The sequence below is a fragment of the Eptesicus fuscus genome, chromosome 3 (genome assembly GCF_027574615.1).
Source record: "Eptesicus fuscus isolate TK198812 chromosome 3, DD_ASM_mEF_20220401, whole genome shotgun sequence".
Taxonomy (NCBI): Eukaryota; Metazoa; Chordata; class Mammalia; order Chiroptera; family Vespertilionidae; genus Eptesicus; species Eptesicus fuscus.
In genome coordinates, this window is record NC_072475.1 from 81,950,892 (window position 1) to 81,967,695 (window position 16,804).

Below are 16,804 nucleotides of genomic sequence, written 5' to 3' on the forward strand. Positions count from 1 at the left end.
GAAGTGACGTAGACCAAGGGCAGTGGGTGCGGGAACGAGCCCTGATTGGAGCCCAGCGGCTCTCCGGCTCGGCGAAGCCCATCGAGTGACGTCAGGGCTGCGGGAGGACATTTTGGAAGCGGGTAGGCCCTTCCTGGGAGCTCGGGCCGGCTTTGGTCAGACATCTTAAGTCCTGGCAGTTTCCCTTTTAATTCCCCCTCCTTTCCCAGACTCTGAGCATGTGTAGGATCTGGTGGGCAATTGTTATTCCATCCGACATGCCCTCAGGTGTAAAAGAGTCTGTTCCCCTTCCCCCGACCCTACCTCCTGAGACACCTGAAAACATAAAAGTATCAGATTTTAAGTCTTCGATTGAGATACTAGCCTATGAACACAAAACCAAAGAAACCCCATTCACACGGAAATGTAGCTTCCAGTTAAGTGTTATAAAAAAACAAAGTCCATTTATTGATAGGAGTTATAATTTATTTCTAAACTTCAACCACTAGTCAGTGATGGGCAACCTTTTGAGCTTGGTGTGTCAGACTTCGCCAAAAAACTGAGCATAACTCGGGTAGTGTGTCACTTTGAGGAAAAAACTAACTCCAAGACTCTAGTCGCAAATGTTTCATCCTCAGGAGCAGCAAATGTTTCATCCTCGGCATGCGGCCGCGTGTCATCAGAAATGGCTACGCGTGTCCGTGCTGACACGCGTGTCATAGGTTCGCCATCACTGCACTAGCTTCAAACTACCCATGGAATAGTCACGATTTTTCAGGAATGGCCTGATTATATAGAGACTGTTTTCTACATAAGAAGGTAATATTGTTGGCAAGGAGTGTGGAGGATGGCTAACACTATTTTCTTAACCTCATTTACATATTTTTACATATGCTTAGGCGGGGGGTTGGGGGGATTCTGCATTTCCCCTCCTAAACAAACAAACTGTTTTCCAGTGTGCACTGTAGGTCCAGTTTCATATTTTTAGCTGGTAGTCCAGAGCCCTGGCCCTAGGTTGGATCTGCAGTGCACACGAGCCACAGGCCAATACATGGCTAGGCTACTGGGGTGGGATACTGGCAGTGCTCCTCTGGGTCCTGAAAACTGCAGACCAACACCTTCCTCTCCCAGCCAGGAGTCTGACAGGTGGGGGGCAGACAGGTGAATGCGGTAGGCTCACAAAACAGGATGCACCCAGTCTCCAAGGTACTGGGGTGGGGGTTGAGAAGTTTCCAGATGACCCAGAAACCTGAGGCAGCATTCTTGAAAGATTGTGGCTGTAGGTACTGAGCTCCCAGGCCCAGAGGAAAGACAGAACTAAGAAGGCTGGGATTTACTCAGGGTCATTCATTCAGTCCACAAACAGACTACAGCTGGAGAAGAGAGGAATTAGAAGGTGGAGATACACCCTTCCCCCATGGGTAGATGTCCAAATCCATCCTCCAAAAGCTGTGTATGTGCGAGGCTCAGCATCACCACTCTTCTCCTGAAATCCTTGCACTTTAAAGATCAATTTGGCCCTAGCCAGGTGACTTGGAGCATCATCCTGTACACCAAAATGTTGCGGGTTCGATTCCCAGTCAGGGCACATACCCAGATTGCAGTTTGAATCCCTGGGTTGGGGCAAGTTTGGGAGGCAACCAATCAATGTCTCTCTTATATTGATGTTTTTCTCTCTCCGCTCCTCCTCCTACAAAATAAATAAAAAAGATCAATTTAATATAAAAAGTCTTAACATAAAATTGCAAGTAAACAAATTGTGGAATGGCAAAAAAAAACTAGATTAAAGAAATCCCTTGCCCAGCCAGTGTGGCTCAGTAGTTGAGTGTTCACCTAGGAACCAGAAGGTCTTGGTTCGATTCCTGGTCAGGACTCATGCCCAGGTTGTGGGCTCAGTCCCCAATGTGGGATGTGCAGGAGGCAGCCAGTCGATGGTTCTCTGTCATCATTGATGTTTCTATCTCTCCCTCTCCCTTCTCTGAAATCAATAAAAACATATTTAAAAAAAAGAAATCCCCCTACACCCAATTCAGATTCTGCAAAACACAATCTGTGAAAGCACCGAGGGCCCACTAATACTTGGATTCTCCTGTGTTTGGGCCAATACAGACATGTTTTAGTAAAATATTTTACAGGTGGTCCAGTTGTCTTCCTGACAAAAGCTGAACTGGCTGTCCTATGAGAACAGGGATGTAGTGGTGCCAGCAGCGAGTGGGACTGAAACGGTCAGTGATGGGGAGGAGGCAGACAACTGCCTAAGAGGGGTGAGGGGGTGCTGTCTAGATACAGCACTCCCATCTTCTCAGATGGGCAGCCCACTCCCTTTGTTGCCCTGGACCTTTGATGTGATAACCCTTCCTCTTCTTGGAGTCTCCCCTCCTCTGTCCTCGCCCTAGGACAAGTCTATCCACCCTGCAGTCAGATCTCCCTTTCCCTGAGGTTGAGTCCTCAGAACTGGCCATCACATGGTGGCAGCAAAGGGAGCAGCTGAAACCTTAGCATCCAGGGAGCCTGTGGTATCACCATGGAAACCTCTGGACTCGTCCTGGCCAGTGTGGCTCAGTTTGTCCGAGCATCATCCCAACGGTGGGGGGGGTGGCCTTTTCATCTGGGGAATTCTACGATTTGGTGGGGCCTTTGATAAAAACCAGGCCTCCCTCGACATACCACTAGATGAGGCAGGTGTCTGGGAGCAAGATCCAGAGGAGGCCCAGGCCCTGAGCACAGAGGGGTCCCTGGCTGAGCTCCTCCAGGCTAAGGACAGGCACTGTGCCCTGGAGATGGAGATGGAGACATTACAACAGCATGCCCAGGAGTGGTGTAGGCAGCAGGCTGAGGTCCATGCTCTGGAGAACTTATTTTTCTTTTTACGTATATTTTTATTGATTTCAAAGAGGAAGTAAAAGGAGCGAGAGATAGAAACATCAATGATGAGAGAGAATCATTAATCAGCTGCCTCCTGCACGCTTCCACTGGGGATCGAGCCCACAACCTGGGCATGTGCCCTGACCGGGAATTGAACTGTGACCTGGTTTATAGGTTGACGCTTAACCACTGAGCCATGCCGGCTGGGCAATGCCCTGGAGAACTTGAATGGGCAGGTGCAGGGGCTCCTGGAAGCATTTTTTGCCTTACGGGCAACAAGCCTAAATGAGCAGGGGTGATGCACACCTACCCCAGGATGGCACAGAGGAGTTGGGGTGGAATGGGGGTCACCTCCTGGGATGGAGGTGGCATGAACCAGCAAGATGCCATGTTCACTTACATCTCTGCCGCTCACGCTTAATCTCGTGATATTTATTTTCCACAAGAAATTAAACCCTCATTTTGACCTCTTAAAGACATGTTATTATGAGCTTAACTAACTTTTTTGGTCGTTTCCACAGAATAGGGAATGTTTTAAGGTAGTATATCAGTATTTGTGCAACAAATGTATGCTATTTAGTCACTTTTAACCAATGCCAAATGTCAGCCATGGACCCCAGGGTCAAGCTGAGGGCATGGGTGGGAGAAGCCCAGGTCCCCTCTCTGTAAGAAGTGCCTCTCCCACACCCGGAGCCACCCTGCCTTCTCGGAGACCCCAGGCCGGCCACGCCCCGTACTGCAGCCCTGCTTCTCAGTGGACTCTCTGGAAGCAATGCCTCACCATGCTCCTGTCCTTCACTTGTTCCCACGTCTTCCATCTGCCCGCAGGCTTATTCTCTCCTCTTTGCCCAAAGTTTCTGGAAGCTGTGTCATTTCCCATCATGTGCTGTGGATCGCCTGTCCCCAGCCAGCTCTGCAGGCACTGCAGCCCCGCCTGGCCTGCTGGGCTCCAGCCAAACACCCACTGTCAGAAGGGTTCACTGCACTACAGTGGTAGTCATACCGTCATATAAGTGGATCAAGTCAATATGTGTACACCTTAAACTCACACAATATTGTATGTCAAATAATGCTTATTAAATAAAATTTAAAAAGTAGCCAGTTATGTGAAACTAGAAAGAAGACATGATGTTTGCCTGAATGCTCAAGTTACAGTTTATGATTGGGGAAAGTATGTTCAAATAACTTCAGGATCTATTTTATTGGCTATTTAAAATACAAAGCATTTGCCCCGGCTGGTTTGGCTTGGTGGATAGAGCAACGGCCTGCGGACTGAAGGGTCCTGGGTTCAATTCCAGTCAAGGGCACATGCCCAGGTTTCGGGCTCGATCCCCTGTAGGGGATGTGCAGGAGGCAGCCGATCAATGATTCATCTCCCTTTCCCTTCCTCTCTCTGAAATCAGTAAGCATGTTTAAAAAATAAAATAAAATACAAAGCATTTTATTTGTAAACTCCTGAAATCTGAAAACAGGACAACCTAGGTTATATAGTCTCCCAAAGAGAGTGTCTGGGGCACCATCTAAGCTATTTGCAGTCAAGCCTCCATTCAGCCAAGGGCAGCCTGGGACCACCAATCAGAAGCCATAGACCCCTATCCACCTGTAGATCCTAAAGCCCGGGTCTCTGTCATGGACTCCCTTGTCAGAAAATAGCAACAGCCAACCCACCTGTAGAGCCCTTGTCCTGGCGCTACAACTGACCCTCCACACAGCAAAGGACAGCTGCTAAACCCTGCTCCCCAACTGCCAGGGCCCTACCCACATGCACATAGAGTGTCCAATCAACCCCAAGTTGTTTTGTTCCTCAACCTCCCCAAGTCTTCCAACTGTCTGGCTGCTACCTGGTAGAAAGATACCTCATACCTGTCCTCATTCACCCCATTATCAAAGTGTCCTTGAGAATCTTCAACCCACATGGTGCAGGGAGTGTAGAGAGAGAAGACACATACCTCATCTTATGGCTGCCTTGGTCCTGGCCATGTCTCTAGTACCCAGGTGGTACCCCAACAGCCAGAGAGGGAAGAACTAGTCCCATAAGCCTCTCCCCCTTTAACCTTTTGCACTCGGATGTCAAGTGTGACTCGACACCGTTAGCATCAGTAGCAGCTCTTTTTATACTCTTTGAATGTATCCATAATTTGAAATATAAAAAAATCCAAATAAATAAGTTTGTATGAAAAGAAACTCCAGTTATTTATTCTACTGCTGCGCTTTGTAAAATCTGGGGTATTTAAAAAATTAAATCCCGAGTAGAATAAAGGAATCGAGAAAAAAGCAAGCGAGTGCAAAGGGTTAAAACTCATAATGATCAAAGACCAGGAAACGGGACAGGAAGAACAGCCTACACTCAAAAGAGCTAACATAAAATATCAGATGTCCTGGCAGAAATTTATCTTCCCAGTCAGGGGCAAGGTCAAGGGCTGTGTGTAAAGGTAGAGATTGTGTCTTTGTCAGAGGTGGGCTCCTGAACATCAGTGGTTGGGGCCAGGTGCTGAGACCTGGCTTGTGTTTGGAGCCATTTACAGTAAGTTTCCTTGGATGACTCACTGTCCTAAGCTGCTGGTAGGCCCAGCCTGGGACCAGTGTCAGCCTGGTATCCTGGTGGCATGTCACTTGGGGGACTATTTTCATCTGGGGAGTTCTCTGATTGAATGGTGCCTTCGGAGTGGATTGGGCCTCCCTAATATCTCCACTAATTGAGGCGGGGAACTGGGAGCAAGATCTGGAGGAGGCCCAGGCCCTGAGCACAGAGGTGTCCCTGGCTGACCTCCAGGCCCTGAAGCGGGAGGTGGGGGCATTATAACAGGCCCAGCAGTGGTGTGGGTGGCAGGCCGAGGTCCCTGCTCTGGAGAGCTATGATGAGGTGCAGGGGTTCTTGCAGGGCCAGGCAACATGCCAACGTGGGCCGTGGTGATGTCCCCATGCACACCCACCCCAGACAGACTGGAAGGGAGTTGGGTGGAATATGAGTCACCTCCTGGGGTGGAGGTGAAATGAGCTTAATGATGTATAGGACTTTTAAATAAATAATGGTGTTAGACTGCCAAAGAAGTGTGCCTGCGTGGGTGTGCTGTACGAGTCATTGCACTCTCCAGCTGGTTGGGTCTCCACAGGGCCACGTCTAATTTGACCCTCGGAACAGTGCTGTGAGGCGGGCAGGGGTCTCCAAGGCTGTGAGAAAGTGGTGGTCAACTACAGAGAGCTGACACTAAGCACCACCCGGTGGCATGTGCCCATCTACACTTTACAGGACACCCTGGTCCACCACACTGACAATTTCCACCGACAGGGAAAGGAGCATTTCCCCTCCCCCCTAAGAGCACACCGTGCTCTGGATCCCCCTCCGACAGCCAGAACCAAGCAGCCCCTTTGTGCCTGTTTCTTAAACTGACAATGGGAATTTAAAGTGAGAACACGTAAAAAAGAAACTGTTAGGTCTGATCAAATAATTGAATCGATACCCCACCCCCTGGGAACTGACCTTTAGGCCACTTCACAATGGACATTCCCTTTCACCTGACCACATCTTACTTGTTAAGACCATTATCTCTCCCCTCTGGACTTTCCCAGAATCCTGACCCACCCAGAGAATCTCCGCCTAGAAAAAGCCCACCTAGAGTCCTTTAAAATCTGACTCCCTGTCCCTGGGTGCTGGCACCATTTTGGGGCTCAGCCCATCTGGTATCCAGATGACCTAATAAATTTATAATCCCTTACCACTATGGCCTCGTGCGTGCCTCCTTCGGCAACCATAACAGAAACAAAATAAAAAATAATAAAGTGAGACCACATACTTGTTTTCAGCTCTCAGCTTGGCACATAATAGGTTTTCAGATTTTGGTGATTGTTTTTATAAACCCGTATTAGGGCACTGTTGGGGGAATTAGTGAATCCTGCCCACCCCTCTCCTATCCCTGAAATAAAGGGTCCCTGGTTCGGTTCCAGGCTAGATCCCGGGCCCTGGTCAAGACACATGTGCATGGAGGTTTCTCTCTGTCTCTCCCCCTCCCTTCCACTCTCTCTAAAAATCAATGGAAAAATATCACCGGGTGAGGATTAAGAAAGAATAAAAAGCATTAACTTTAGTCAAGCAGCTGGGAAGATCCAAAAGGTGCTTAGGAAAAGCAAGAAGATGGGAAGCAGGGAAGAGAGGAGCTCCCTGCAGGCCGTGGGAAGGGTCTGGTGCTGAAGGACCAGAGCCCCGCCCCTCCTTTCAGATCCCACCTCTGGCCCTTCCCCACACCTATCTCATCGGCAGAGCCCTCTGGCACCTTCCTTCTCCCCGCCCCCCGCCACAGGGGCTGCCAGGCCCAGCGGGCCGGAGGGGGCTCGGAAATCTCGGAGGGCTCCCCCACTTCGCTCCTGCCTCGTGGGAACTTCGCAACCCCTGGGAGGGGGCAACAGTGGGTGTGCCCTTAGGGCGTTAGTTTGCGGCTCGCGCGCCGCTAGCGGTGCATCTGCAGCCGCGCACCTACCCGCTCAGCCACCGCCGGCACCGCCCCGCCCGCCGCCAGGCTGCGCGGAGGAATTAGCCCCGCCCAAGCGGACTCCCCGCTGGGCCCACCTTCCCGCCTCGCCCCGGCAGGAAAGCTCGCCCCGCCCACCGGCTGCGCCTCCTCTGCACATGCGCCTGCCCCCGCACACGCAACCACCGTACCACGTCTGCGCTACAGGCACACACGCACCTGCACTGGTACCGGGCCCACACCGCACTCGCGGGGCTGCGGACGGGAAACCCTAGGACAGTGATGGCGAACCTATGACATGCGTGTCAGCACTGACACGCGTAGCCATTTCTGATGACACGCGACCGCATGCTGAGGATGAAACATTTGCTGCTCCTGAGGATGAAACATTTGCGACTAGTGTCTTGGAGTTAGTTTTTCCCTCAAAGTGACACACTACCCGAGTTATGCTCAGTTTTTTTGGCGAAGTTTGACACACCAAGCTCAAAAGGTTGCCCATCACTGTTCTAGGAGGAGCTTCCAGGGTAGGCAGTGAGCAAAGAGCCAGAAACCAGCACGGAGACCAGACCGAGTCCAGAGAAGACAGAGGAGGGGCTTTCCCGGCCTCGGCTGGGAAGTGGAGGTGTGTGTGGGGGGAAGGGCGGTCCCTGACAGGTGGCCAGGTGTGCCTGCAGCAGGGTCCACTTCCCAGGCTGTCTGGCCACCGTCCCCCATTGAGAAGGGGAGTGGGAGGGAGAGGAAAGGGAGAGACCAGTGTTTAGTTCCGAAAGTTAAGAGGGGGCTGCTGGCCCTTGAAGGAGCCAGCCAGGACCCAAGGCGAGGTAGTCCCCGGCATTTTCAGGGCGTCCTGTACTCACGCAGTGGTCAACATGCATCTAGCATGTGGGCCACCCCTCTCCACGTTAAGGTAGAGCAATAAACAAGCTCCTTCCCACAAGTAGATATCCATGTTCTTCCACACAACAGGTTCTCCACCAAAATGCTCCACCTAGGACACCCCACTGAGCAAAGAACTAGCATCCAAACGCACCAAGAGTCCCATGAATGCCCCTTCACTTAGGGAACCAAACTCCAAGATGGATGCTTTGGTCTCCCGACAGGGCAACCTCCAACAGAGAGTGCCTGGGACACCACCCGCCTCCACCTAAGCTGTCCACTCCACCAAGGGTAGTCTGAGACCACTAACCAGAAGCCCATAAACCCCATCCATCTGCAGACCCTAAAGTCAGGGTCTCTGTCCTGGACCCCCAGGTCAGAAATAGCAACAGCTGACCCACATTCAGAGTCCAGACAGCCCCACCTGCCTGCTCACCCTCCATCCCAGCTTCCTGCACCTGACTGCACACTCGGCAAGGGGCAGTCACCAGCCTACCCTCAAAAGCCGTTTATGCCGGTCCACCTTCAGTATCCAATTCCTAGATTTCCAAACTGGACACCTCACTCAGCAAAGGTAAACCTCAGGCCCCCAAGGAGAGCCACCTGTGACTTTGGCCCAGGCAGACCTTCCGTTCTGGCACTCCCGCTCTATGAAACCGAGGACAACTGTCAAACCCCGCTCACCTACAGGCAGAACCCCACCCACATGCACACCGGGTGTCCAACCCCAAGGTGTCCCTCAGTGTTCGCCTAATCAGCTGCCTGTGGCCATCAAGTGAGGTGGCTGGAAGAGACTGCTACCTGGTGGAAGAGAAATACCTCATACCAGTCCTCCTTGGTATTGCAGAAATGCCTGAGGAGCCTGCTGATGTCCTCTTAGAGAACATCATTACCAAGGTGTTCTCTAAGAATCTAAGCCCAGAAAGTGCAGGGAGTGAGGAAGCGGCCTCACAACACCCACAACAGCACACCCCGCCCCCCCACTTTCTGGCAGCCTTGGTCTCAGCCCTGGCTCCCAGGTGGTGCCCCAACTACCAAAGAGGGAAGAAGCAGTCCCAGTGGTAAGACAGATAAAAGGTCAGGAATCAGGACAAGAACCTGAATCCAAAAGAGGGGGGCATTTTGATGCCGGTATGAGAAATCTGAGGCCACTGGCTAGGTGAAAATCCAACTTCCAGGTCATGGGACTCTGTGAAGGCAGAGGGTGCTGCTTGTCAGAGGCAGGTTCTAAAACATCAGTGGTTGGTGGCTGGGTGCTGAGGCCTGACCAGTGCTTGGGGGTATTCACAGCATGGCCCCTTGGATGACTCTGTGCCCAGGTGCTGGTGGGCACATGGCCTGGAGACCTTTGCCCTGCAATCAACTTCAGCCTGATATCCTGGTGTCATGTCACTTTGGGAGTCTTTTTATTCTAGGAAGTTCGGGCCAGAGGGAGCAAAAGATGCCATGCCTCAGAACAGAGCCAGGCTGCTCTGAATCTGGCACCAGATGGCGGGAGGGGTGGTGGCTGGGTACAAGTTCTGGAGGAGACCCAGTCCCTGGCTGACGTCCTCTGGGCTGGAGAAGGAGGTGGGGGCATTACAACAGGCAGAGCAGTGGTGTGGGCAGGCGGCAGGCCAAGGCTTGTGCTCTGGAGTTTTTATGGTGAGGTACCTGGGCTCCTGGAAGATTTTGCCTTATAGGCAACATGCCAAAGTGGGCAGGGCTGACATCCCCAAGCATATCCCACCCAGAACTGTACAGGAGGGTAGCTGAGGTGGACCTCGGGTCACATTCTAGAGTGGAGGTGGTGTGAGCTTCATTGTATAGGAGTTTTAAATAACCAATTGTGTTGGGATACCAAAAAAGTGTCCCCAAATGGGTGCTGTACAGTGCAGGATGGCAGTCAGTGCACCCCATCATTTCACTCTCCAGAGGCTAAGGGACCAGCAGGTGTAGCAGAACCCACAGGGCACGTAACCACAGGCCAAAGCTCCATCTGGGGCCTGAGTGAGAAGGATTATGACTCAGATGGTGGGACATTCTGTGGCTTCAAAGCCACATGTATTATATCTCATTTGGTGAGTTGTCAGAAGTTCGTTTCCCTGGCTCAAAGTAAAATCACTTTGGGTCTTAGTTTAATTCCGAGACTGAATTACCTCAAGCCATCAGGAACTGGGCTGGGCGTGGTCCTGAGGCAGGGACCGTTTGTTGTGTCAACTGGCCTGCAGGCCCATGTGCCTGCTGACCGGAAGCTGAGTTGAGCAGCAAGGGAGCACCCAACTGGGAGCTCAGCTCTGGACCTGCCATCAGGCCACCCAGCTTGGCCTCCAGTCCCAACCCCTCTCCTCCTGCAAAGGAGTACAGAGGCCTAGTGCAGTGTCTGGGAGCTGGGCCAACTGCCCCCAAAAGGTCACCTGACCCCATAAAAGCAGATGGCCTGCAGGAAGTCCAGTCCAGACTGTGCCTTAAGGCAGGCTCTGCCCAGTCCTCAGGGTTGGGGGGTCAAGGATGCAGCTGATGATAAAAGGCTGGTCATTTCACCCAGGCAGTTAAGCTTCCGGGCCATTCTGTCAAGCAGCCTGTGCCTCTTTCGGGGGCTGCAGGCTCGGGACACCAGCAGCAGGGCCCAAGGTCTGTCCCCCGGAGCCTGGCCTTCAGTGACCTCATCTGTTTCCACCTCTGTAGGGAAGACCCTGGTTTACCCACTGACAGGCAGCCGAGAGGATGGAGTGAAGTGAGGGCTGTGAAAGCCCCCAGGGAAGTACGTTTCTCAAGAGCTGTGACTTGTTTCCTTGAAACCTGGCACAATGTGGTACAGGTAAGATGATCTACTTTCTGTAACTTTTTATCATCACTGATTACTATTTTCCACATCACATTCCATATACACATTATCTCTTGAACATCAGCAGACTACTCAGGCATTTCTGCAATTTTAACTATGGCTCTGTCAAACTTACAGCTCAACAAACTGCGTTGGGCATTTGTAAGTATATTCTACTGAAGATGTGCTCATCACTTAAAACTTGGTTTTGGAAAATAATAGAATAATACAACTGATAGTTTTAAGCACTTAGAACTCAGCTATAAGGTAAGGGTAAGAGGTGAGATACCAGTGAACAAAAGGCAAAGCCAATTAACATAAATGAATTCACTTATCATGGAAAAAAATAATTTAAAAAAAAAATAAAAAAGGTCTACTTCCTACAGACACAATAGAAAAAAGTGCATGTTTTAGTAATCAACCTGAACTCTACACAGCATCCTAGTGCTTAGTCGCATGACCAAAAGGTTAAGACAGTGCCATCCATGTAATGTGCTCTTATATCTCAGCTGAGCAAAGCTAGTGTTTAACCGTACAGACCTTATGTATATCATTTGGCTTAACATCTCTCCAACCAAGAGACCTTATATTAGGAGGTATTATTTCAGAGAAATGAACTCTTGTAAAAATGCCTAGGTCTTAAATTCTTAACTTTATAGTTCAACTATTACCATGTAGGCACAATATGCCTCTATTTTCAGAGTAAAAAAATCCACCACAATTAGTTATAGTCAGGTCTTTATTTAAGAATCTCATCTGCCAACTTAGCGTTTTCCACCAACACGGGGAGCAGAGACCTTCACAGGCTTCACAATCTTTTGCTTAGGTGCTGCCTTTGTGGGGGCCTGTAAAAAGATATATTATGTGGTATTATTCCATGCAACTTTCTTTCTTAATCACTTTTTTGCAACTCTTATGCCTAGTGTGGGATATGGAATTGTATCCTAACAAAAAAAGGACATTAGTCATACAGGACAAATACTAATTTCTGTGTTTTTGGTTTTTTTTTTTTTTACTATGCTTATCTAAATTGATAACATTGAGAAAAGCTGTGTAAACTCTATTATTGACAACTTTTCTGTAAATTTAAAATTTCAAAATAAGCTTTAAAAAAAACAATGTTAAAAAAAACACACACACAAAAAAAACAAAACACCCAGAAACCAGTTATGAACATCATTGCCATTAGAGCCTTGCACTGAATTCTTTAAAAAACCCAGAACTTCTTATTTACCACAATTTGGACTAAAATTAAGTTTTCCGCCTGGACAGTATGGCTCACTGGTTGAGCGTCGACCTATGAACCAGGAGGTCATGGTTTGATTCCCATGCCCAGGTTGCAGGCTTGATCCCCAGTGGGGGGTGAGTAGGAGGCAGCCAATCAATGATTTTCATCATTGATGTTTCTCTTACTTCCTCTCTGAAATCAATAATACACACACACACATTTTTAAATAAGAAGTCCAAGATAATTCCACAATTACCTTAGCAGCAGCCATTGCTGTCTTTTTAGATGCTTGCTTAGCCTTTTTTGCTTCCTTGGCAGCCCTGTAGGGTTAAAAATAACTTAAGGCAAAGTGCTTTACTCTTTAAGGATACAGATTATTAACAAGGAGCTAGATTGTTTTGGAAAAGTAAAATGATCATATTCTTTCCCTACCCCCGATTATTTTTAGGATAAGCCCAAGGGGGCTGTCAATGTTATTAACCCCCAAGTCAGTTTAACATATACTAGAAATTGCACAGCAGCATTCATTGCATGTAGAAATGTCAACAAATCACTTAGAGCCAAGCATGTCAAACTTGTGGCCCGACATGCTTGACTTATTAGACTGTATTACAAACTCCTGATTATTAACCCTAAATAATGCTCATAAGAAGGCTTCCTCACCTGATAGCTTGTTCTCGCTGAGCTTTCCTAACCTCAGGCTTCTGGTTCCTCTTGGCCATTATATCAGCAAGAGATGCACCAGTGATGGCCCTCTGGAATTTGACTGCACGGCGGGTTCTTTTCTTTTGAATTTCTTCCTACAGAACAAAAAGACGGGGAGGACACTTATGAATCGTTCTCCATGAATTTGGGTGAGAAATGAATAAAGTCTTTGAGGCAGGGTAAATAAAGTCTTTTAAGATTAGCATTTGTCTTAGTCCACTTGGGTTGCTGTAACAAAAGACCAGACCGAACAGCTTATAAACAGAAATTTATTTCTCACAGTTCTGGAGGCTGGAAGTCAGGCCACCAGCATCCTCAGGTGAGGACTCTCCCTGCTGTAGCTATATACCATAAGTTGGAAGGGGGCAGGGGAGCTCTCTCTTGGATCTTTTATTTAAACCATCTATTACAAATCCTGACCATTTTTTACTACAAAAAGTGAAACTCTAAGAAAGTCAACCAGATAGTACTTTAAAAGAACTGTTTATTAAGGCAGGGATATGCAAATATCTTTACAATGTTAAACAGAACACATGGAAAAAACAGGGAACATTTGTGGTTACACTAAAATGCTCATTTTACTTTAAACTTTTTGCTATGATGAAATCTTATATAAAATTCCACTATTTGCTTATTTATACTTTTTTTCCATCTCAAATACATTTTAAAAATATTTTTCTTATTGTGGTGAAATATATATATCAAGCTGACCATTTTAAAGCATTTTTAGTGTATAATTCAGTGATATTAAGTACACCCATAATTATGTGCAACCACTACTATTAATCTCCAGAACTTTTTCATCACCCCAAACTAACTTTGCACCCATTAAACAATAGCTCCCCCCAACCTCTACTTTGTCTTTATGAATTTGCCTACTTTATGTACCTCATAAAAGTGGAATAACAGAAGCTGGAAGCTTTTTGAGGCTGAATAATATTCCACTGTATGCATATACCACATTTTGTTATTCACAAATCCACTGAGGGGACATTTGGGTTGTTTCCACCTTTTGGCTACTGGGAATAACAGTGTTACGAACAGCAATGTACAAGTTATCTGCATACTCTCCTGCTTATAATTCTCGTGGGTATATAGTTAGAAATGGAATTGCTGGATCTTACAATAATAATTCTGTTTAGCCCTAGCCGGTTTGGCTCAGTGGATGGAGTGTAGGCCTGCGGACTGAAGGGTCCCAGGTTCGATTCCCGCCAGGGGTGCGTGCCGGGGTTGTGGGCTCGATCCCCAGTGGAAGCGTGCAGGAGGCAGCCGATCAATGATTCTCTCTCATCATTGATGTTTCTATCTCTCTACCCTTCTTCCTTTCTCTCTGAAATCAATAAAGAAATATATTTAAAAAATAAATAAAATAATAAAAAATAATAATTCTGTTTAAAGTTCTGAGAAACCACCAAACCGTTTTCCACAGTGCCCATGCCATCTTACATGAAGCATGCACAAGGGTTCCAATTTCTCCACATCCTCATCAGCATATGGCCACCCCACTGGATGTGTCAAATCCACTTTACCCCAAGCCTCCTGCATACTAATCCTACTGCCACAGCACTCAAACCTTGTCTCAAAAATCTCCCTCACGCTAAAAGAGCACTTCAAAAAACACACCCAGTCTCGAGAACCATCAGGGGAGTGGAAAACTCCACTGACATCTATGCCTATAAATGTAATAAAAACCAAGTTACCATAATAATTACTTAGCTTCCATTCACTGTAACACCTTAAATTCTTCCAAGTGCCCTATACCCAAGTATGTTTGATGTAATTTACCTGACTTTGGCAAAGGGATGCTTCAAATTTCAACTTGGCATTTACTGTGAGACTAGTAAGAAATATAAGGAGACACTTTACATTAATCATTTTCACTTCACTGTGTGACGGCTGAGGCTTTCCCACACCGTCTCCTTCAGTTACAATTTTACAGAGCAGCAGCCGATGATCAGAGCTTAACCAACTTCAGAGGCTGCCCACAACATCAAAGCGCACTCCACTTACCGACTGTCCCTTTTTGTGCTTTCTTCTGTAGAGGACAGTCCAGTTTATCTGCCGAGGATTCCTCTTGGAAAGGAATGCCGACTCGCATTTTGCATTAAGAAACTGGAAAACCTGTCGCGACAAGGTCCAAGTAGAGAAGTTACCTCCTCAACTAGGCGAAGGAGGAAAAGGCTGGGCTTGAAATCCTCAGCAAACGCATTTATAGTTCTATACCCTCATTTTACCAAACCGAGGCCCACAGAGAGCAGATGGCCAGTGTCACACAACCGGCAGGTAACTAACGGGGTGGCACCGCGAATATCTGCGTTGGGTCCTGTCTGAGCCGGCGACGCTGAGCGCCCGCAGCCGGGAGGGCGGGGCGTCACCCTCCGGGAGGCATCTGGTTCTGGTTCCGGTCCCGCCCGGGAGGCCAGGCGGCCCGGTGTTCATAAAACCGCCGGGCTTTATGGACACTTTCCCTCACACCGGGACATTCAAGGCACACAAACTCCTAACTTCCCACCTGACTCACAGCAGACCAAAGCCCAAAAATGGTTCGCTTAGACTAGGATTCTGATCCCGACCACCGCACGCAGGGCCCCTGGAGCAAGCCTTCCGGGGACCGAGAATGACGGGGTCCGTGAGCCGCCCGGACCGAACCAGTCCCCCTTAGGAGCACACATCACCTTCCCGTCGGTCCTGGCATAGCGCCTCCCGTGTCCGGGGTAGATCTTGTACCCACTGAAGCTGCACAGCTCGACCCTGCAACGAAAGCGAGAGCGCGTCAGGGAGGGTGTGCACGGCAGGGGCAGGCCCCGCGCGGGCCGCCGGAGAGGCCATCTGCCCGAGATGGAGAAGGATTGGGATCGGGGCTCTCGCTTACTTCATGGCTGCGGCCGCCGCAGAGCAGGAAAGATGGGGAAGAGAAGGAGAGGCTCATGGGAAGGACGTCAGGAGCGCAATCTCCTCCCCCATTCCCGGCCCTACCCCCGGGCGCTCGGTGATGACGTCACGCCCAGGCGCCTGCGGGGCCTTTGGGGAGGGGCCGCCTTCCCTCCGGGGAAGGCGTTCCGGGGTGGGCGGCGGGGGGCTCTGGGGCTGAGCGGGCGGGCCGGCCGGCGGGGGGTGTCGGAGTCTTCCTCTCCTGCGGTCCGTGTGGCTGGGTTGGTTGAGCGTCCTCCCGTGCGTTGGGGGAGGTGTCCGATGCCTGGGTTTCCGGCTTGATCCCCCGTGAGGGGCCTGCAGGAGGCAGCCCATGGGTGTTTCTCTCACATCAATGTTTCTCTCTCCTCCCCCTCTCTAAAATCAATAAAAACATTTTTTTAAAAAAAGAAATGACCCAAATATTTCCCAGAAGCATTTTACATAGTGTCACAAAGCCCAGGTTCACAATACGCTCCATAATTTTTTTCCTGACTTCATCGTTACACTCTCTTTTATAGGCAAAAGGCGCAGCTGTATCCCGTTCTCTTTATTTATTTATTTATTTTTTTAAATTTCTTTATTGACTAAGGGGTCACATATTTGTCCTCACCCCCCATTCCCATCCCACACTCCTCCCCACGGATGCCCCAACCCCCTGTTGAACTTAACCATTGGGTAGGCTCATATGCATGCACCAAGTCCTTTGGTTGATCTCTCTCCCCTACCCCCACCTTCCCCTATCCTCCCTCTGAGGCCCGATAGTCCAATCGATGCCTCCTTGTTTCTGGTTCTGTTCTTGTTCATCAGTCTATGTTGTCCATCATTTCCCCTAGATGAGTGAGATCATGTGTTATTAGAAATATACTTATAAGAACTGAATGTGAGACGAGCAATAAGTTATGCTGACAGGCACATGAATCAGTCTGTAGTGAGTTTCTTTCTGGACCAACAGTTCTTTATTTATTT

The 16,804-nt window shown here is 49.0% G+C and overlaps 1 protein-coding gene across 1 annotated transcript; it reads right to left on the reverse strand.

The window, feature by feature from the left end:
- Positions 1-11,717: 11,717 nt before the first annotated feature.
- On the reverse strand, positions 11,718-15,901 carry RPL24 (ribosomal protein L24). Its single transcript, XM_008161367.3, has 6 exons — positions 15,798-15,901; positions 15,601-15,676; positions 14,936-15,046; positions 12,884-13,020; positions 12,477-12,540; positions 11,718-11,837 (listed from the first exon to the last, which is right to left on the reverse strand). The coding sequence occupies exons 1-6, from the start codon at positions 15,800-15,802 to the stop codon at positions 11,757-11,759; spliced, it is 474 nt and encodes a 157-aa protein (XP_008159589.1). The 5' UTR covers positions 15,803-15,901; the 3' UTR covers positions 11,718-11,756.
- Between the last annotated feature and the right edge of the window lie 903 nt (positions 15,902-16,804).